At 41.5% G+C, this 18,504-nt stretch overlaps 1 protein-coding gene across 3 annotated transcripts in view; it reads right to left on the bottom strand.

The window, feature by feature from the left end:
- Positions 1–10,660: 10,660 nt before the first annotated feature.
- The window catches only part of Tmem38b (transmembrane protein 38B), a 36,153-nt gene continuing 28,309 nt past the window's right edge, over positions 10,661–18,504 (bottom strand). For all 3 annotated transcript variants that reach the window (XM_038348138.2, XM_038348139.2, XM_038348140.2), the window contains exons 5-6: positions 17,016–17,133; positions 10,661–12,600 (exon numbers count right to left, since the gene is read on the bottom strand). In XM_038348138.2, coding sequence (XP_038204066.1) covers positions 12,388–12,600; positions 17,016–17,133 — 331 coding nt within the window. In that variant the 3' untranslated portion in view covers positions 10,661–12,387. The remainder of the gene's footprint in view (positions 12,601–17,015; positions 17,134–18,504) is intronic.

The raw sequence follows: 18,504 nt of genomic DNA, 5'->3' as shown, positions 1-18,504 counted from the left end.
CAAGGGCTACAATGAAAGGAGAGCCCTGAAGGCAGTAACATCTTCTGTGAGTATCAGTCCCACCATGAAATGTGTGTTCATCTCAAATACTAGGTAACAATGTACAGAGAATTGTTTTGAACTTATAGTTCAAAGAAAGAGCAGTGTTCAACACAGAGGAATTTAGATGAGCATTTGGTTCACAATAAGTACATTTAAGAGTTATCTTCTACTTCAAGGTAAGCTAGACCAGGAGTGTGTTCCATATAACCCAGTCAAGGAGAAAAGTCAGTAAGAAAGAATATAGTGTTGCTAGCATGGAAAAAAAAAGAAAAGTTTCAGAAATTTGCAAAGGTGTGTGATGGTTAGTGTTCACTGCCGACTTGACAAACTCTAGACTCTCCAGTAGATGGGCCTCTAGGCATATCTGATGGACTTTATCCTGGTTACATTAATCAAGGTGGGAAAACTCACTCACTGTGGGTGACACCATGCCCTAAGCAAGGAGGGGAACCTGGACTATAGGAATGGAAACAGTGAGCTGGCAACTCCATTCATTTGTTCAACTCTCTCTTCTTCTGACTGCTTTGAACTCTCAGTGTTTTGACTTTCCCACCCTGATAGGTCACCTTGGACCCAGAGCTAAAATAAACTCTTCCTGTCTTAGGTTGTTTTTTACCCAAAATTATTTTATCACAGCAACAAGAAAAGAAATAAAGGAAGGCTATGATAGGCTACCTTACCACTATGGTGGTGGGGGTGGGGGGCGGAGAAGATGAACAATGCATGGGAAGGAAGGCCATGATAGGATACCTTACCGCTATCAAGAAAAGACAGACAATGCATGGGGAGAAAGTCAAGCTGAAGACAACTTCAGTTGCATGACTCAGGGCAGGGAGAGGAAACAGAAGACTCTTCCAAGTGTGGTCCTGCAGACTGAACCTTCCAAAGCAGCTCAATGAGAAGACCCCATTGAAACTGGAAGTGACAGCCAAGCCGCTAAATGTGCAAAGCACAACATAAAAAGATGATACAGCGAAGTAGCAGGATTCCTCCAAGAAGCCAAACTCTTCACCTATGGGATTCAAAGGCTGGAAGAGGCAAAATACTGTACAAAGATCACAAGGTTTACTAGTGAAAATGATTGGTCACCTCACCAAAAGCACAAATAAGCAGATGAAATCAATCAAGTACCTAGAGAAGAAAGTCGGCCACACAGACGAGAATGCCAGCAAAGCAGACAAAAACACCAGCATTGTACGTGGAAAAGCAAATAACATAAAGAGGACAATTCAAAACAGCCGTTGAGATCTCTTAAAATTTAAGAGGTAAATGTGAAAAACTCGATCAAATAAGAACCATGTCAGACTGCATCACAAATCACTCAACAAAGCAGAAGAAATAACACCAAAGACAGAGGGTAAGGCTGAAGAAACACTATTCTCAAAAATCAATAAGGAGAAAAATTAAATAGCAGGACCATAATATCCAGAAATTCTGAAATACGATCAAGAGACCAAATCTAAGACTCCATGGAATAGAAGAAGCTGAAATAAACATTAAAGGCATAGAAAAACCTATTCCAGGGAATTATACTAGAAAATTCCCAAATCAAAAAAAACAAAAACAAAAAAAAACGGGCATTTAAAGACAAGAGATATTCATAATCTCCTATAGACAACCACAGAAAGCTCTCTCCAAGATATATAATAGTAAAGGTGTCAAAACTGCAAAGCTTTGAGGTAAGCATCAACTCACTGACAATGGCAGACACATCAGAACATCAGGTCTCACATGAACAACCCGAAAATTCAGGGAAGCATAAAATGATATTTCAAGTCCTGAAAGCAGCTGTCAACTCAGGGTGCTATAGCCAGCAAAACTTCTAAAACTGATGGTGAAGAAAGGTCATTTCAAGAGAGGCACAAGCTAAGGCAGTTCATGACAACCAAACCAGAGCTGCAAAAGACACCACACACAGAGAAAGAAGACAGTCTCAGTCACCAGAGCACAAGGAAGAATGGGATTTTTTTTTGAGAGGTGTAGGTGAAGAAGAACTAGAAAGAAATTCATTACATCACACGTAGTAAGGCAGCAAACTTTGATATTAACAGGGGGAAAAGAAAAGAAGAAAAATAATCCAACCAACCAGAACAACCACGAACAAAATCTCTCAATAATAACCAAAAGTATAAATGGCTTCAACTTCACCAATGGTGACATAAATTACTCAACTGTGTTCAAAAGTTAGAAACAACCACCTATGTTCTCCAAGAAACACACCTCACTGGTAAACTCAACTCACTATAGATATTACCTGTTACTATAAAATATCTGCACAGCAACATGTATATTAATATTTGATTAAATAAATGAATACTCTAACCAAGTTGACGCATAAGGTTGATCATCATCACATCTGAGTTGTGTTAATCCTAAATTTGAGGGTCACTGAACATGCAGTTACTATTACTTTTTTATTTTTTGAGGCAAAGTTTCTCTGTGTAGAGCCCTAGCTATCCTGGAACTCACTCTGTAGACCAGGCTAGCCTCAAACTCACAGAGATTTGCCTTCCTCTACCTTCCAAGAGCTGGAATTAAAGGTGTCTACACCACCACTGCCTGGCATTATTACTTAATATAGTCCTGAAAGTTTTAGGGTTTTCCACTGTAATGATAAAACTAAAATTCATAAGAAAATAAGGTGCGGGATAAGAAGAAGTCAAACTTTTACTATTTGCAGATGATATGATAGTATCCATAAGTGACCCCAAAAATTCAATGAGGGAACTCCTATAGATCATAAACACCTTCAGTAATGTGGCAGGATACAAGATCAACTCAAAAACTCAGTAGCCCTCCTATATACAAACGATAAAGAAGCAGAGAGAAAGAAATCAGATAAACATCACCATTCACAATAGCCACCAAAAAAAACCATAAAATATCTTGGGGTAACACTAACCAAAGAAGTGAAAGACCTATATGACAAGAACTTTAAGTCTTTGAAGAATGAAATTGAAGACACAATCAGAAAATGGAATGATCTCCCTTACTCTTGGATAGGTAGAATCAACATAATAAAAATAGCAATTCTACCAAAAGCAATCTATAGAATCAATGCAATCCCCATCAAAATCCCAAGACCTTGGAAGAACAATACTCATCTTTATATGGAAAAACAAAAAACCCAGGATAGCCAAAACAATTCTGTACAATAAAGGAACTTCTGGAGGCATCACCATCCCTGACATTAAGCTCTATTATAGAGCTACAGTAATGAAAACAGCTTGGTATTGGCATAAAAACAGACTGGTGGACCCATGGAATCAAATCAAAGATCCGGATATTAATTCACATACTTAAGAATACCTGATTTCTGACAAAGAAGCTAAAAGTATACAAAGAAAAAAGGAAAGTGTCTTCAACAAATGGTGCTGGCATAACTGGATATCAGCATGTAGAAGAATGAAAAAAGATCCATATCTATCCCCATGCACAAAGCTCAACTCAAGTTCAAATGGATCAAAGACCTCAATATAAATCCTACCACACTGAACCTGATAGAAGAGAAAGTGGGAAGTGCACTTAGATGCATGGGCACAGGAGACCACTTCCTAAATATAACCCCAGTAGCACAGACACTGAGAGCAACAATAAATAAATGGGACCTTCTGAAACCGAGAAGCTTCTGTAAAGCAAAGGACACAATCAATAAGACAAAAAGACCGCCTACAAAATGGGAAAAGATCTTCACCAACCCCACATCAGACAGAGGACTGATCTCCAAAATATATAAAGAACTCAAAAAACTAGACATAAGAATACCAAATAATCCAATTTAAAAATGGGGTACAGAGCTAAACAAAGAATTCTCAACAGAAGACTCTCAAATGACTGAAAGATACTTAAGGAAATGTTCAACATCCTTAACCATCAGAGACATGCAAATAAAAATGACTCTGAGATTCCATCTTATATCAGTCAGAATGGCTAAGATCAAAAACACCAATGATAGCTTATGCTGGAGAGGATGTGGAGTAAGGGAAACACTCCTCCATTGCTGGTGGGCATGAAAACTTGTACAGCCACTTTGGAAATCATCAGGGCAGTTTTTCAGAAAATTGGGAATCAAAATACCTCAAGACCCAACAATACCACTCTTGGTCATATAGACAAAGGATACTCAATCATAGTATAAGGACATTTGCTCAAATGTGTGTTATTAGTAATAGCCAGAACCTGGAAACAACATTGATGTCCCTCAACCAAAGAATGGATATGGAAAATATGGCACATTTCACAATGGAGTACTACACAACATAAAAAAATGACATCTTGAAATTTGCATGCAAATAGTTGAAACTAGAAAAACCTATCCTGAGTGAGGAAACCCAGTCCCAGAAAGACAAGCATGGTATGTACTCACTTATAAGTGGATATTAGACATAAAGCAAAGGATAAACAACCTATAGTGCATGACCCTAGAGAAGCTAGGTAACAGGGAGAACCCTAAAAGAAACATAATGAATCCCCTGGGAAGGGGAAATAGACAGGATCTCCTGAGAAAATTGAGAGAGTGGGTGTGGGAGGGAAGAGCAGGAGGGAATGAAGAGAGGAGAAGGGGAGGGGAGGAGAACTTGAGGGAATGGGATGTTCAAGATGGGGGAAGGACAGAGAGGGAGAGAAAGGAAAGAGATATCTTGGTTGAGGCTAGCAAGAAATCTGGCATTAGAGAAATTCCCAGGAATCTACAAGGATGACCCCAGTTAAAACCCTAAGCAATTGTGGAGAGAGTGCCTGAACTGGCCTTGCCCTGTAGTCAAATTAATTACTATTTTAAATGTCATCATAGAACCTTCATCCAACAATTGATGGAAGCAGATATAGAGATCCACAGCAGAGCACTGGGCTGAGCTCCCAAAGTCCAGTTGAAGAGAGGTAGAAGTGAGAATATAAGCAAAGGAGTCAAGATCATGATGGAGATACCCACTGAAATAGCTTACCTGACTCTGGCATGACAGCGGAGAGCTAGCATGAGACCTAACTAGGCCCTCCAGTTGAATGGCTGGGGCAGACTGAGGGGCCACTGGCAATAAAATCAGGATTTATTCCTACTGCTTGTACTGACTTTTTGGAGCTCATTGTCTTTGGAGAGATACCTTGCTCATCCTCGATATAGGAGGGAGAGGCTTGGTCCTGCCTCAAAGCAATGTGCTAGACTTTGATGGCTTCCCATGGGAGGCCTTGACTTCTCTGAGGAGTGGATGGGGCGTGGGGTATGGAGGGAAGGTGGAGGGAGCAGGAGGAGAGGAAGGAGTGGGAACTGGGATTGTTATGTAAAATGAGAAAAGAACATTTTTTAAAAAATAGATAAATAAATAAATTTTCTTTTTTCCCACACCACAAGAGGGCATGGGAAACCTCACACACGGGACACTCTGTCACGCCACTCTGTTACAGAACCGAACATCGGGACCAGACCTGGGGTTCGAACCCAGGCCCTCGGACTCGCAAGCACCGCACTTAACAGGCTGAGCTATTGCTCAGCTCAAATAAATAAATTTTTAAAAAGAAAAGAAAACAAGGCACACCCCAAGACCCATCTCCCACATGATTCAAGATTGTATCAGATTGGCAATTGACACTAACCATATCCATCCAAAACATGTATATAATTTTTAAATTAACAGCTAAGAAAAAAGCTCATGTTTAGACTTGGAGCATAAGAGGAAATCCTGTGAAATGGCTGTTATCTTTTGTTGTTAGGGAATTACAAATTAAACAAGTTACCACACACACCTGTTGGAATGGCCTTCATCCAAAACCAGACGACACCAATTGCTGCTGAGAGTGAAGAGCATGAAGAACCTTCATTTCTTGCTGATGGGCTGGAAAAACAGTTAAGGGCACTTTAGAAGACTGCATGGCAGTTTCTCACAAAGCAAAGCCTAGTCCTGCCATACAGTACAGCAGTTAGCAGGTGTTTACCCAATGGACCTGGGAATGTGCACCCTGCATAAAATCCTGCGCATAAACATCTCTAGCAGGTTTGTTCATGGTCAACCAAAATGTCTTCCAAGTAGTGAACAGGTAAAAAGCTGTGGTTTAATGTCTAAACACCAGAACAGTATTGAGAGATGAAATGAGCCATTGAAGCCACAAAAAGGCACGGGTTAATATGAAATGAGTATTGGCTTAGTGAAAGAAGCCAGCCAAGAAAAGCCACATATGATGGCTCCAACTATAAGGAAAGCCAAATCCTAGCAACTATAGGATGTCAGGGATTCACGGCCAAAGGGAGTTGAATAAGTGAAGCTCAGAAGTTTGGGAAGGAGGGGTGACAGAAAGACTATTTTATGGGATATTATGATGGTGAACATACAACATTATGCATTTGTTAAGTCTAGGCAACCTTACAGCACAAAGAGTGAACCTTAATGTAAGCAAATTTTATAAATTATAATTGGGGTCAGGAGATCCTGGAAATACAGTAATTTATAAAGATAGAACATTTGGTAGGAGAGATAAAAGAAACTGGAATTAGCGTGATTCCTAAACTTATCCAATAAAAAATGTCACCCAGGAAGTTTGTGAAATACACGTCTCTTTGCTCCTCTAAACACAATGACTTCCTAAAATGGACAGGTATGGAGAAACAACGCCATGAAATGATGAGTTCTGCGGTCTCTGATGATGGAGACATCATCAAGTGAATTTTCTGAAGTTTTGCAGAAAATGCGCACACGGGAGAGAGTGCTTCCAGGAGAGACTGACTGGCCTAGTTCCCGGTGGGCCTCACAGGTGGTGTTAGGATGATTAATTTATCATGGTCCTAAGCATGCCTCTCAGCCTTCCAGGCCTATAAATCTGACTGAATCCGTCAGCCTCGCACAAACCAAGATAGTTGATGAAAACCAGTCTACAAATTTACCAATTAAAAATTTAAATTATGATTATTACTATCAACACTTAGCAAACTGGCAAAACTGGTTTGTTTTCTTTCTTTAGGCATCTGTATAAAATGAATAAATTGCTATGAAAAGTCTACTTGGTAAATATTAAATTATTAAAGAAGGGCTAAGTGGCTCACATTTACAAGTTCACCTTGTGTAATCACTCCTCAGGGGCATTCTTGCCCAACATAGTCACTGCCCAGCCATGTTGACAGCTTTCTGTCCTGCCCTGTCCAACAGCCATTCAGTCCCAAAGAAACACACAGAGGCCTAAATTAATTATAAACTGGTTGGCCTATTAGCTCAGGCTTTCTTATTAATTAATTCTAACATCTTACATTAACCCATAATTCTTGTCTTTGTTGCTTCCTCTACGTTTGGGTGATGACTGCAGACTGAGCCTTTCCTTTTCCCAGAATTCTCCTATTCTGTTTGCCCCGCCTATACTTCCTGTCTGGCTACTGGCCAATCAGCATTTTATTAAACCAATACAAGCGACAAACCTTTACAGAGTACACGACCATTAGCCCACAGCACAGAAACAAAACAAGTGCATTCAGACTGTGCCGAAACAGCAACCATTCACAGCTGAAAATCAAGTTTTCACTAGAGGTTCTGATCAAATATGCTTATGAGTCAAGACAAATATATAACGCACATTAAAGGGAGGAATGAAGCTTTACTTGTAAACAACACAATCATAAGTCAGAACATTCTAAAACTACATTAATACCCTTCACTAAACAATAAGGTAAGAACTCAGTGTATCAAATGCTTAAAAATCGGAGCTAGAACTGTGATACTCTTCTTTGGAAGGAAATTTAAGTGAGGGAGCTCATGATTTGGGATTAAGAAAAGCTGTTCAATAAAATACCCAAAATATATACAACCCTAAGAAAACTAAATTGAGCCTCACCACAATTTTAAAAACTTTGTTCTGAGCGATATGATGGGGAAAGGAGGCATAATGGGAGGGACTTTTACGTGGGGAGAGGGGTAGGAGACAAGGAAGGGGCTGCAGAGGGTTAACCAACCCTAACGGTGTTTAAGACTTACACATGTGTATGAGTTTAATTGGAATTACCCTATGCAAGAATTATGCTCCTCCTAGAAGATATAAATTGACAATAAAATACCCAGTGCCAGCGTGAGACACCTCCCCACCTAGCTTTTGACCAGAGTTATTCCAGAGACTTCCCAAAGCAACATGGTCTATTGCCATTGCTCTGAATCACCACCAGAATTTGATGGTAAGACTTATTGCTGAAGCCACCACACACTTTGTCATGGGACGTGGAGAAAACGACTCGGTAGTTGGTAGTGACCAGGAAGTGTCCTTCCTGCTGGCTAGCTTTCATACTCCTGGAGGGTTCTATGTGGAGGCTGCTGGAGCAGCTTACCCAGCTCAGAACCCTGTGAACTACAACAACCAGCATGTCTGTGGCCAGAGGTGCCCACCGGTGCAGTCAGGACTTGACACAAATGTTAGGGGAATAAAACTGACCATTCTGATTCCAACATCCATATCAAAGGCCAGGTATGGCTACACATGCCTGTAACACCAGGGCTGTAGGGGACTGACGGTGGTGACAGGAAGTGACTGGGGCTTGCTGGTTCCTGCCTAGCTTCAGATTCAGCGAGCAACTCTGTCTCACGTCGGAATGATGCAGCAGCCAGGCATCTTCCTCTGGCCTCCTCCATGCATGCTTCCATCATGAAGACTCCCTAACATGAACATAAACACACACACACACACACACACACACACACACACAGCCGGTTGTGGTGGTGCATGTGGTAGGATTTGCTAAAGGAGGCACAGGCAGGAGCAGCATGAGTTCAAGGCTAGCCCGGCAGTGGTGGATGCCTTTAATCCCAGCACTAGAGAGGCAGAGGCAGGTGAATCTCTGTGAATTTGAGGCCAGCCTGGTCTACAGGAGCTAGTTCCATGACAGGCCCCAAAGTTAACACACCTAATCCTTATCTGCAGGCTGTGACGATATTTGCATGAGCTCTTATTCACTGAGCCATCTCCCTAGCCTGGAAAGACTTCTTAAATAAGACAAAATAAAAAATTAAAACTTTAATCTTTAAAGGAATACTGCTAAATTAACTTCCTTAAAAATGAAGCGTATGAATTCATAAACACTTCTGCGTAGAAATGCAAGTCTGCCGACTGGATCATATCTATATAACCAAAGTTGCTGACAAGTCTACTGAAGCATCCCAGTTCTACTAGTCAGCAGGAAAACGGAAGACGTTTTTACATGCATGTGCATGTCATGACCTAAATTGGCTGAATAAGCAAACAAACATGACCAAAATGTGGTTTAGACCCGGGGTAAACACCATACAGGGTTCTATGTCGGGGGAAGGAGAGCATTTTTATTGAAAATGAGGTTTTTTCCTGTAAGAAATTCTGATCAGTTTCCTCTGCCTCACCTCCAGGTCCTCTCTACATCACCACTCTTCCAGTGTATCTTCTTTGTGTTTAGAAAACAAATAGGCAAAAAAAAGGAAAGAAAGAAGAAAAAGCACAAGAAACACACACACACACAATCTTAAAAACACAAAATCAGAAACCATAATAAACAAACAAAAGACCAGTAAGGCAAAAAAAAAAAAAAAAAAAAAAAAAAGGGGGGGGGGGGGGAGGGAAACCAATATGAGACAAAATAAAATAAAAATAAAATAAAATATCCCACAATACCACAATTCCACAATGAGTTTGTTTGTACTGGCCATTTATTTTAGACATGGGGTGTGCCCTTAAGAAACATGATTTATACATCCAGTGAGACTCCACCGGCAAAAACTAAGTTTTCTTTTACAAGTGGTTGTCAAATGGACCTCGCTTCCGGGTTGGGGCTGGAGCCTTCAGTCTCCTTCCTTCTCAGCACTGGGACTCCGGGTGGCGTCGAGCTGCGCAGGCCCTCTGCATGCTGCCAGTTTCTTAATTTCACTTGTGCGTCTGTCCTGCTCTGTCCGGAAGACAGTTTCCTTGGTGTGGTCCGTCCCATCTGACTCTCACAATCTTTCTGCACCCGCTTCCCAAAATGTTTTTAAACATATGGTTCAGCTCCCAACATTCCTCTCAACGGCAAACAACTTCCGTCTGAAGTGGACTTTTTCCTTTATTTTTTCATTAAGTATTTTTGTTGTGCTGAAACAGACAAAAGCTTCTCACACAAGTGTCTCCCACTTCACTTCCCTCACCTTTGTTCAGGTTATGACCACTGGAAAGACCCTGGTCAGGGCTCCCACTGAAATCCACCTACCCCACGTATCTGCTCTCTCTCCCTTACTAGAAACTCTGTCAGCAAGAAACAACGAAGAATCTGGTGGCTCAGTCTGAGCCTATTTCGGCACATTCTGCTGGAGGCTGGATCACGGCAGTCAGGGGCACACACTCTTGTAGCGTTCCTAGCGTCTCTCGACTTTTTATTTTAAGGCCTACCAGATCCTGCCGTCGTTCGGGGTCACCTCTGACTGGGCCTGTGGATGGCAGTCACGCTTCCTGGGTCGGCAACAGTCACCTGAGCAGATTCGGGGTGGGGCAGTTCCACGCCTAATCCACGTCTCCAGTGGAGCCACGTGCTGAGGGACAGTCTGTAGCAATGTCCTATCCTGACTGGGGCCACTAAGTGTTACAGAGCCAAACAACACCAGACTCTGAGCACCTTCCTCACAACAATACCAAGGAAAAACGAGGAAGGCTCTGCTGGTGTTAAAGTACTTATTTTAATGAATTTGTTTTGAACACAATGTAAAACGTTACTGTTTTAACCCACAGCTAAATTCAAACTTCAGGACGGACCAATATTAACAAGTTCATTTTACAAAGTCTTTGACTACAGATTATCAAATATATCATACAGAGTTCAATTTAGTGTTCTCTGTCACAATAGTAAAAATAAGCATTTTCTAATACCAAGGTTATCAAAAGTGTCCCACACAAAATCTTCTTAAGCAAGTTAAAGTATAGAACCTGATGGTGTGTGTATTTCTTAAAAACTAAAAAGGAAAACTTCACATCTTGAACGTCACTGAATTGCTTCTTAGCCAACACAAATACCTAATAGAGGGGGCAGGTACCGTTCTTGGTATAAAAAGTCATACCGCAGAATTTGAATATTATAAACCAGACTTTTAACACCAAATAAAGCAAGTAAATCTATCATGCGGTATATTTTCTTGTCTGCTCTTTTCTTTGCCTATGAGAAACCAGACTTAATGCTGTATTACCGCACTGGAGCTGCAGACCGCGCGAGGTTAGGCTCCGTGACTGAGAGCCAATGTGCAAAGGCAGTTCTCATGAGGCTGAGAAGTCTCACCAGAGAGCGGTGTTCAGTGAAGATAAACCTTGCGACACGTGTGCATGTCTATTACACAAAGACACCCATGTGCGAACTCACAAGAGACAGTCGAAGAAAGCCCCGAAGCGGTGCGCACTGGAGGAGAGGTACGGACGTGACACCATTTTTGTTGAGTCTCTGAGACACACACCAGCACATTCACAACTGAGACAGGAGGAACATGTGACGCGGGGACTCTCTCCAGCTGTGGAAACAAGCTAAGGACAGAGACAGCCCAGGTTCCAAACACACGATAAAGCACAGGATAAATAACAAGAAAAACCTCACCACTAGCCTGGCATTGTGGCCCGTGCCCGTAGTCCCAGCATTTGGGAGGCCGAGGTAGGAGGAGATTTGAGGCCAGCCTGCGCTACAGAGTGAGTGAGACTGTTGTTGCAAAAAGAAAAGATACACACAGATTGTAACCCTGCTTTTCTGAGGAGAAAGTCATTTTTAAAACAAGAGCCTAAGAAAAACTTCAAACGGAGGCTCAAATTAACAGTGTGGTCTCACTGAAAAATAACACTTGAAACTAAAATAAATTAAATTTCAAGTATTTTTAACGTGGGCAAGAAATATAAAAACAAATTTATACACCAAATATACACTATCAGTTTATTTTCAGTTAAAAATTATTTAGGAAAATTCTCCATGTTCAAAATTAAATAGGAGCTGTCTTCTATATACAGGAATTACATTGTAAATATGAAGTAAAGGTTTAATTCTGCAGAATTAAAACACAATTAGAATCATTCAAAAACTGAAAAAATACTGAATTTTATAAGTGTGAAAGCCTTAGAATTTTGCAGTAACAAGTGAACTTTTCTAACATTTAAAAAATTATCCTTTTATCAATATAAAACTGTTCAAATAATTAGAAGAATCTCTTATATCAGAAAAAATAAATTCACATGATACACTCGTGACCCCAAGAGTTACAATCAGCAGAGCGGTGTCCCTGACACAAAGCATTTCTTCCTTGTTGTCTCATCTCTCCTTACAGATAAGCTCACTTCGCGTCACAGACACAGAAATCCGGCCACACGCTAATAGAAAAGTAACTCTCCCTTTGCGCCTCCTAAGCGCAGGTCAAATCGTCAGTCTTCTTTCTTGGCATGCCTCTTAGCAGCATCGCGCTCCTCTGTGGTGGGCTTGGGCACTGACGAGGCGGTGCCATTGGAAGACGGCTTCACATCCGCTTTCTTTTCACCCCATGAAAACTGCTGCTGCCAGCCAAACAGCATCCGGCTCAAGGTGTCCTCGACGGGAGCAAAAGTCATGGGGATGTTCTTTGTTAACATCATTCTTACCTGGGGGAAAAAAGAACTTTGAGTCTCAGTACACTTTGTGTTTCTCAAAACTGAGACAGAAAAATAAATAATGGAGTAAAATGTATTTTTTTAATCTACAGGAAACAAAATAAACTCAATTCTGGGAAAATCTCCAATTACTATGAATTTAAAGAATATTACTCATCAAAAGTAATACCAAGTACATTTTGATGTTCTTTGTACACCAAATGAAGTATAACCATTGCTAAAGAATAAAGAAAGAGGAGGGAGGGAGGGAGGAAGAGAGGGAAGGAGGGAGGGAGGGAGGGAGAGGGGGAGGGAGGGAGGCAAAGAGAGAAAGAAAGAGAGAGAGAATATTATCGACAGTCTACACCAGCAAACTGCTACTATACATCTGGCTTGAGTCAAAACTGTGATAAAAACTTTATACTCATCTGCACATTCAGTTTAAAACAGCAGTTACTGTAGAGGGAAGCAGAGTCCCGGCTCTGACAGGCAGCTGACTTGACCCACACTGAAAGGCTAGTTAAGTGAGGAGCAGGATGCGATACAGATTTGTGGTCAGTCCCTACTCAACAACACACTATTGTCGACGGTCACAGACTCATGGGATGCAGACCAATTCCTGAACAGAGGCTACAGAGGCTTCTCTCCACCCATCTCTTCTGTTTCAATAATGTGCATGCAGAACGCAGAGAATGGAAGGTGGACCAAAGAATGCTTCCAATCCTTTACCTAGCAAATCACACTACCCAGAAATGTCCACATTTGAATTAGGCTGGTCCCAAAATGGATCTGCAGGGAAAACTCTGGGGCCCAACATATAGTCTAACAGTCAGTTCTTTCAGATCACAGAGAGAGATCAAACCAGAAACTTCTGAGATCACATCCCTAAAACAGGTCTATACACAATCCACTTTCTTGGGGTATGAAATCAAGAATAAAGTCTCATTCAATGTGACATAATATAGGGGCCTGGAAGTTACAGAATGAGTATATCCAAATTAACAAAATCATAAATGAAAAGGGGCATAACAACAGACAGAATTATTAGGTCATACTTCAAAACCCTGCACTCCACAAGATTGGAAAATCTAAAAGAAATGGACAATTTTCTCAATAGATACCACTTACCATGGTTAAATCAATATTAGATAAACAATTTAAATAGATCTGTAACTCCCAAGGAAATAGAAGCAGTCATTAAAGACTGCCCCCCACACACAAAAAAAGTCCAGGGCCTGATGGTTTTAGTGCAGAATTCTACCAGACTTTTAAACAAAAGCTAATACCAATACTCCTCAAATTATTACACAAAATAGAAACAGAAGGAACATTGCCAAATTCATTTTTATGAGGCCACAATCACCCTGACACCCAAACCACACAAAGACTTAGCAAGAAAAGAGAATTACAGACCAATTTCTCTCATTAACATTGATGCAAACAACAACAAAAGCCCAACTCACAAACCGAGGCCAAGAACACATCAAAAAGATCATCTACCATGATCAAGTAGGCTTCATCCCAGAGGAGATATGATCTACCTACCATATAAACAAACTGAAAGAAAAACAACCACATGATCATCTTATTAGATGCTGAAAAAGCCTTTGACAAAATCCAATACCCCTTCATAATAAAAGTCTTGGAGAGATCAGGGATACAAGGGACATTGCTAACCAATAGCAAACATCAAATTAAATGGAGAGAAACTTAAAGCAATTCCACTAAGATCAGGAACAAGACTATTCAACATAGTTCTTGAAGTTCTCCTTAGAGCGGTCAGACAACTGAAGGAGATCAAGGGGATACAAACCGGAAAGGAAGAAGTCAAAGTGTTGTTATTTGCAGGTGATATAATAGTATTCATAAGTGACCCCAAAAATTCTACTAGGGAACTTCAGTGAAGTGGCTGACTATAAAATTTACTCAGAAAGAATCAGTGGCCCTTTTATATGCAAATGATAAATTGGCTAAGAAAGAAATCAGAGAAACACCACCTTTTACAATAGCTACAAATAATATAAAATATCTGGTGTGACTCTAACCAAGCAAGTGAAAGACCTGTATGACAAGAACTTTGAGTCTTTGAAGAAAGAAATTGGAGAAGGCATCAGAAGATAGAAAGATCTGTCGTGCTCATAGATAGGTAGGATCAATGTAAAAATGGCAAATCTTACCAAAAGCAAAACTTGGGACATCTATCTTCTTCCCCGTAAGACTTGGGGAGACATTAGGGAAGAAATGCCAGGAAGAGGTTAAGAGACAGAGCAGCAGCGGGCGGTGGTGTGGAATGTGACTTCCAGCTGGGACACAGCTGTGGCAGTCTGGCAGAAGATTTGAGTCAGGATGGACCTGCCAGCATCCTGTCATGGAGGAGGCAGGCGGTCCTGATGCCCCACCGCCCCCTGAGGATTTATAGGTAGGTTGTAGGTGCTAGAGAGGGAAGAGACATGTACTCAATGGGGCAGCCACTGCTAAGGCTCCCATAATCTCTTTTTAAAAAATTAAATTTATTTATCTTAGTTTATTTATGTGCACAAATGCTGTGTCTGCATGTGTGTCCACGCACCACGTGTGTGCTTGGTGCCTGAGGAGGCCAGAAGAGGACACAAGTCGGTGGGACTGGAATTGCAGGCCACTGTGAGCCATACTCCCTGAACTGAATAGACCTTACCATACATAAATTAGACTCCTACAAAGCTAATTTAAAAAAAATAATAATAAAGTGCTCATTCGTACTTATTTTGTAAATAAACATTAATCGGTACTTTGTTATGTGGTCATTTAAGTGACCTTGATAAAGCTGGTTCTGCACACCTGGGACATGACTGTTGGCTGTCCCTACAGTGGAATTAGCAGGCCACAGGAGAGCTGAGTCTGCCATGTCTGCTGCTGCCAAACTGGTCTCCCAGGAGGGCTCCCGTTTACACTCCCCCAAGTCCCTTTAAACTTAATACTCCTCATCTTCACTTCCTTTTATTTACCTCCGTTAATTAAGCTCGTTTTACCATTCAGCCAATCTTTGAAACCACGTCCACCAAGGCCATCATCATATATGGCTTAATTAAAAAACCCTGAGCTTCCTTACAGGTTTAACGCTATCTATCGGTCAGTCCCTTGCTCTGTCTCACAGAAGAACAAGCTTCTTTTACACTGAAGCTTCTTCTAGCAAGCAGGGGATAAGCAATCCACATTTCTCAAAGTTCTTCCAAGTCTTCTCTGCTGGAGAAGGGATGCAAATTTGGCCTAGCTCAAAACAGACAAAAGTTTTATCTTAAAAACTTTATCTGGTGTCAGGGGGCTGGAGAGATGGCTCAGTGGTTAAGAGCACTGACTCCTCTTCCCAGCACCCACATGGCAGATCACAACTGTCTGTAACTCCAGTTCTGGGAAATCTGTCACCCTCTTACGGCCTCATCAGGCACCAGACACATACATGGTGCACAAACATATATGCAGGCAAACACGTACACATAAAATAATAAGAAAATTTTAAGCCTATGTGAATTTTACCCAATAATGCATTCCTATTTAACATGTTTAAAATTAATCACCACTGAGATCATCATTAATGGCAGAAAATAGATCACACTTACAATATGACTTTATACAGAAAATGCCAGAAGTCACATATCCCCTGGGACATGTGTAAACCTAGTTCAAGAAACATAGACTTGTTCAAACTTGCAAAGCCTCCATTTCAAAAGAGTCTGTGGACCTATAGTGCTCGAGGGCTTTCCCCTCAGCGGATGATCTTCCCATTCATCTGCTTTCCCTGTGGCTCTGGTCTTATCAATCATGAAGTATCTGAAAAAAAAGTATGTGATTTCCCTGTTCAGGAAAGTGGCTGACCATGGACGAGCATTCAGTTAGCCTGAGTTCTGAGTGTAAAGAAGACAAGGAAATTGCAGAGGAGAGATGGAAGAAGGAAAGGAGGGAAAAGGAGGTATTTCACATATTTCTCTCAAGAAAGAAGAGAACCATAGATGGAGGTAGGAAAAAATTAGCTTTTAAATATTCAATCCAGAATGAGCAAGCATAGTTGTAAATATACGTGACTCCCCTGACCTCCAAAATTCAGACATACTTATTTTTCACAAAAACAAAAAGTAGTATCAACTTAAACCATACCCCAATTTCACAAACAAGGCAGGTCCACCTGTACCGCCTCTGATTTCCTCCCTACCTCCACTACTCTCTGGCTTCCAATAAACCGCCTGCCTATGTTACCCAACTGCAAACATCTCCCAAGGGCAAATGGAGAACGTCAGAGGAGCTTCCAAAAATTCTGATGCATGGAGCAAACTCCCAAATACATCGTTTTGTATTCAACAGTAAAAAACCAAGTGTTCTTGGTACTAGCTTAGCCTGAAGAACCCCACCAAGGGAAAGGCGTCTACGGCTTCCTGATGCAGACTGGTGCTCACCTTCACCGTCAGGAGAAAGATGGTGTACAGGAACATGAGGTCGTGCTTTGACATTGCCAGGTGCTGGGTGTGCTGTAGCGTGAACAGGACTGACCCCAGCAGCGTCACCTTGGAAGGGCTGAAAGGAAATGACATTTGAGGTCAGTGACAATTTTCTCAGAATGCGCTGTAAACATTAATGGACAGTTAATAGATGCTAACACAGAATGAGCTGTGTGAATATAGTTTTAAAGTTTCAGAAATGCTGAGTTATATAAACCTTTTCTCATAGCATAATTAAGAGTTTGTTTGTTTACAGACTTTGTGTGTGTGTGTGTGTGTGTGTGTGTGTGTGTGTGTGTATACACTTGCAGAGCTCAGAAGAGGACATCAGATTAGAATTGCAGGCACTGGCAAGCTGCTTGACGTGGGTGCTGGGAACCAAACTCAGCCCCTCTGCTGAGCACTATGCTGGTCTGGCCTGTCTTGATACAAGCTAGTGCTACCTGAAAGGAAGGGACCTCAGCTGAGAAAATGCCTCCTTGAGATCCAGCTGGAGGGATCAATTAGTGATTGATGGAGGAGGGCTCAGACTTCGGTGGGTCTGTGGCTGATCCCACTCGGGCTGGTAGTCCTGGGTTATATAAGAAAACAAGCTGAACAAGCCAGGGAAAGCAAGCCAGTAAGCAGCTCCCCTGCACAGCCTCTGCATCAGCTCCTGCCTTCACATTCCTGCTGTTTGAGTCCCTGTCCTGACTTCCTTTGGTGAGGAACATTACTGAGGAAGTGTAGGTCAAATAAACCCTTTCCTCCCCAGCTTTCCTTGGTCATCTAACAAAGACAAGCACCCAGTGTTTTTTGACCACTGAGCTAACCCTTCAGGCCCAAGGCCTTTTTAAAATGTCCACATGTTTCCACAGTGCAGTATTTCAGAAACATATCTGTCCATCTAACACTTTTTTAAAGGACTTGAAGGTTTCCTGTCCCATCACAAATCTAGAATTAATTCTGAAAAACCATCCATTTTAAACAAGCTCCCAAAGACAGATGAGAGAAGTGGGGGAAAGCCTCTCCTGTTGTGTGATGTAAACGCACCACTGACAGCATCAGGATGCTGTAGACAGGGCGAGTGAGACACACGCACACACGGCGAGTGAGACGCACGCACACACGGCGAGTGAGACACACGCAGTCACTCTGGGAAAGCAGTGTGAGCCCGGTCAGCTCACACCTTTAGGCACTCACCTTTAATCCCAGTACTTGAGAGGGAAAAACAGTTCACGGCCAGCCTAGGCTACACACACAGTCTACACAGTGAGACGTTGCGAGCCAGCTCAAGTCTATCACTTTGCTACCCTGAGCACAGAAGGCCAGTCTTAGCCAATATCGTAAGTATTAATGCTAAAAAAAATGAAACCATTATACTGCTAACCTACCAAGTCAGGAGAATTTTTTTCTTACACACTTATCATGCACTTAAGGTATCCCAGTAAAGATCTCTGATAAACTA

The sequence above is a fragment of the Arvicola amphibius genome, chromosome 11 (genome assembly GCF_903992535.2).
Source record: "Arvicola amphibius chromosome 11, mArvAmp1.2, whole genome shotgun sequence".
Taxonomy (NCBI): Eukaryota; Metazoa; Chordata; class Mammalia; order Rodentia; family Cricetidae; genus Arvicola; species Arvicola amphibius.
Note: the sequence above shows the minus strand (reverse complement) of the source record. Positions and strands in the feature narration are given on the sequence as shown.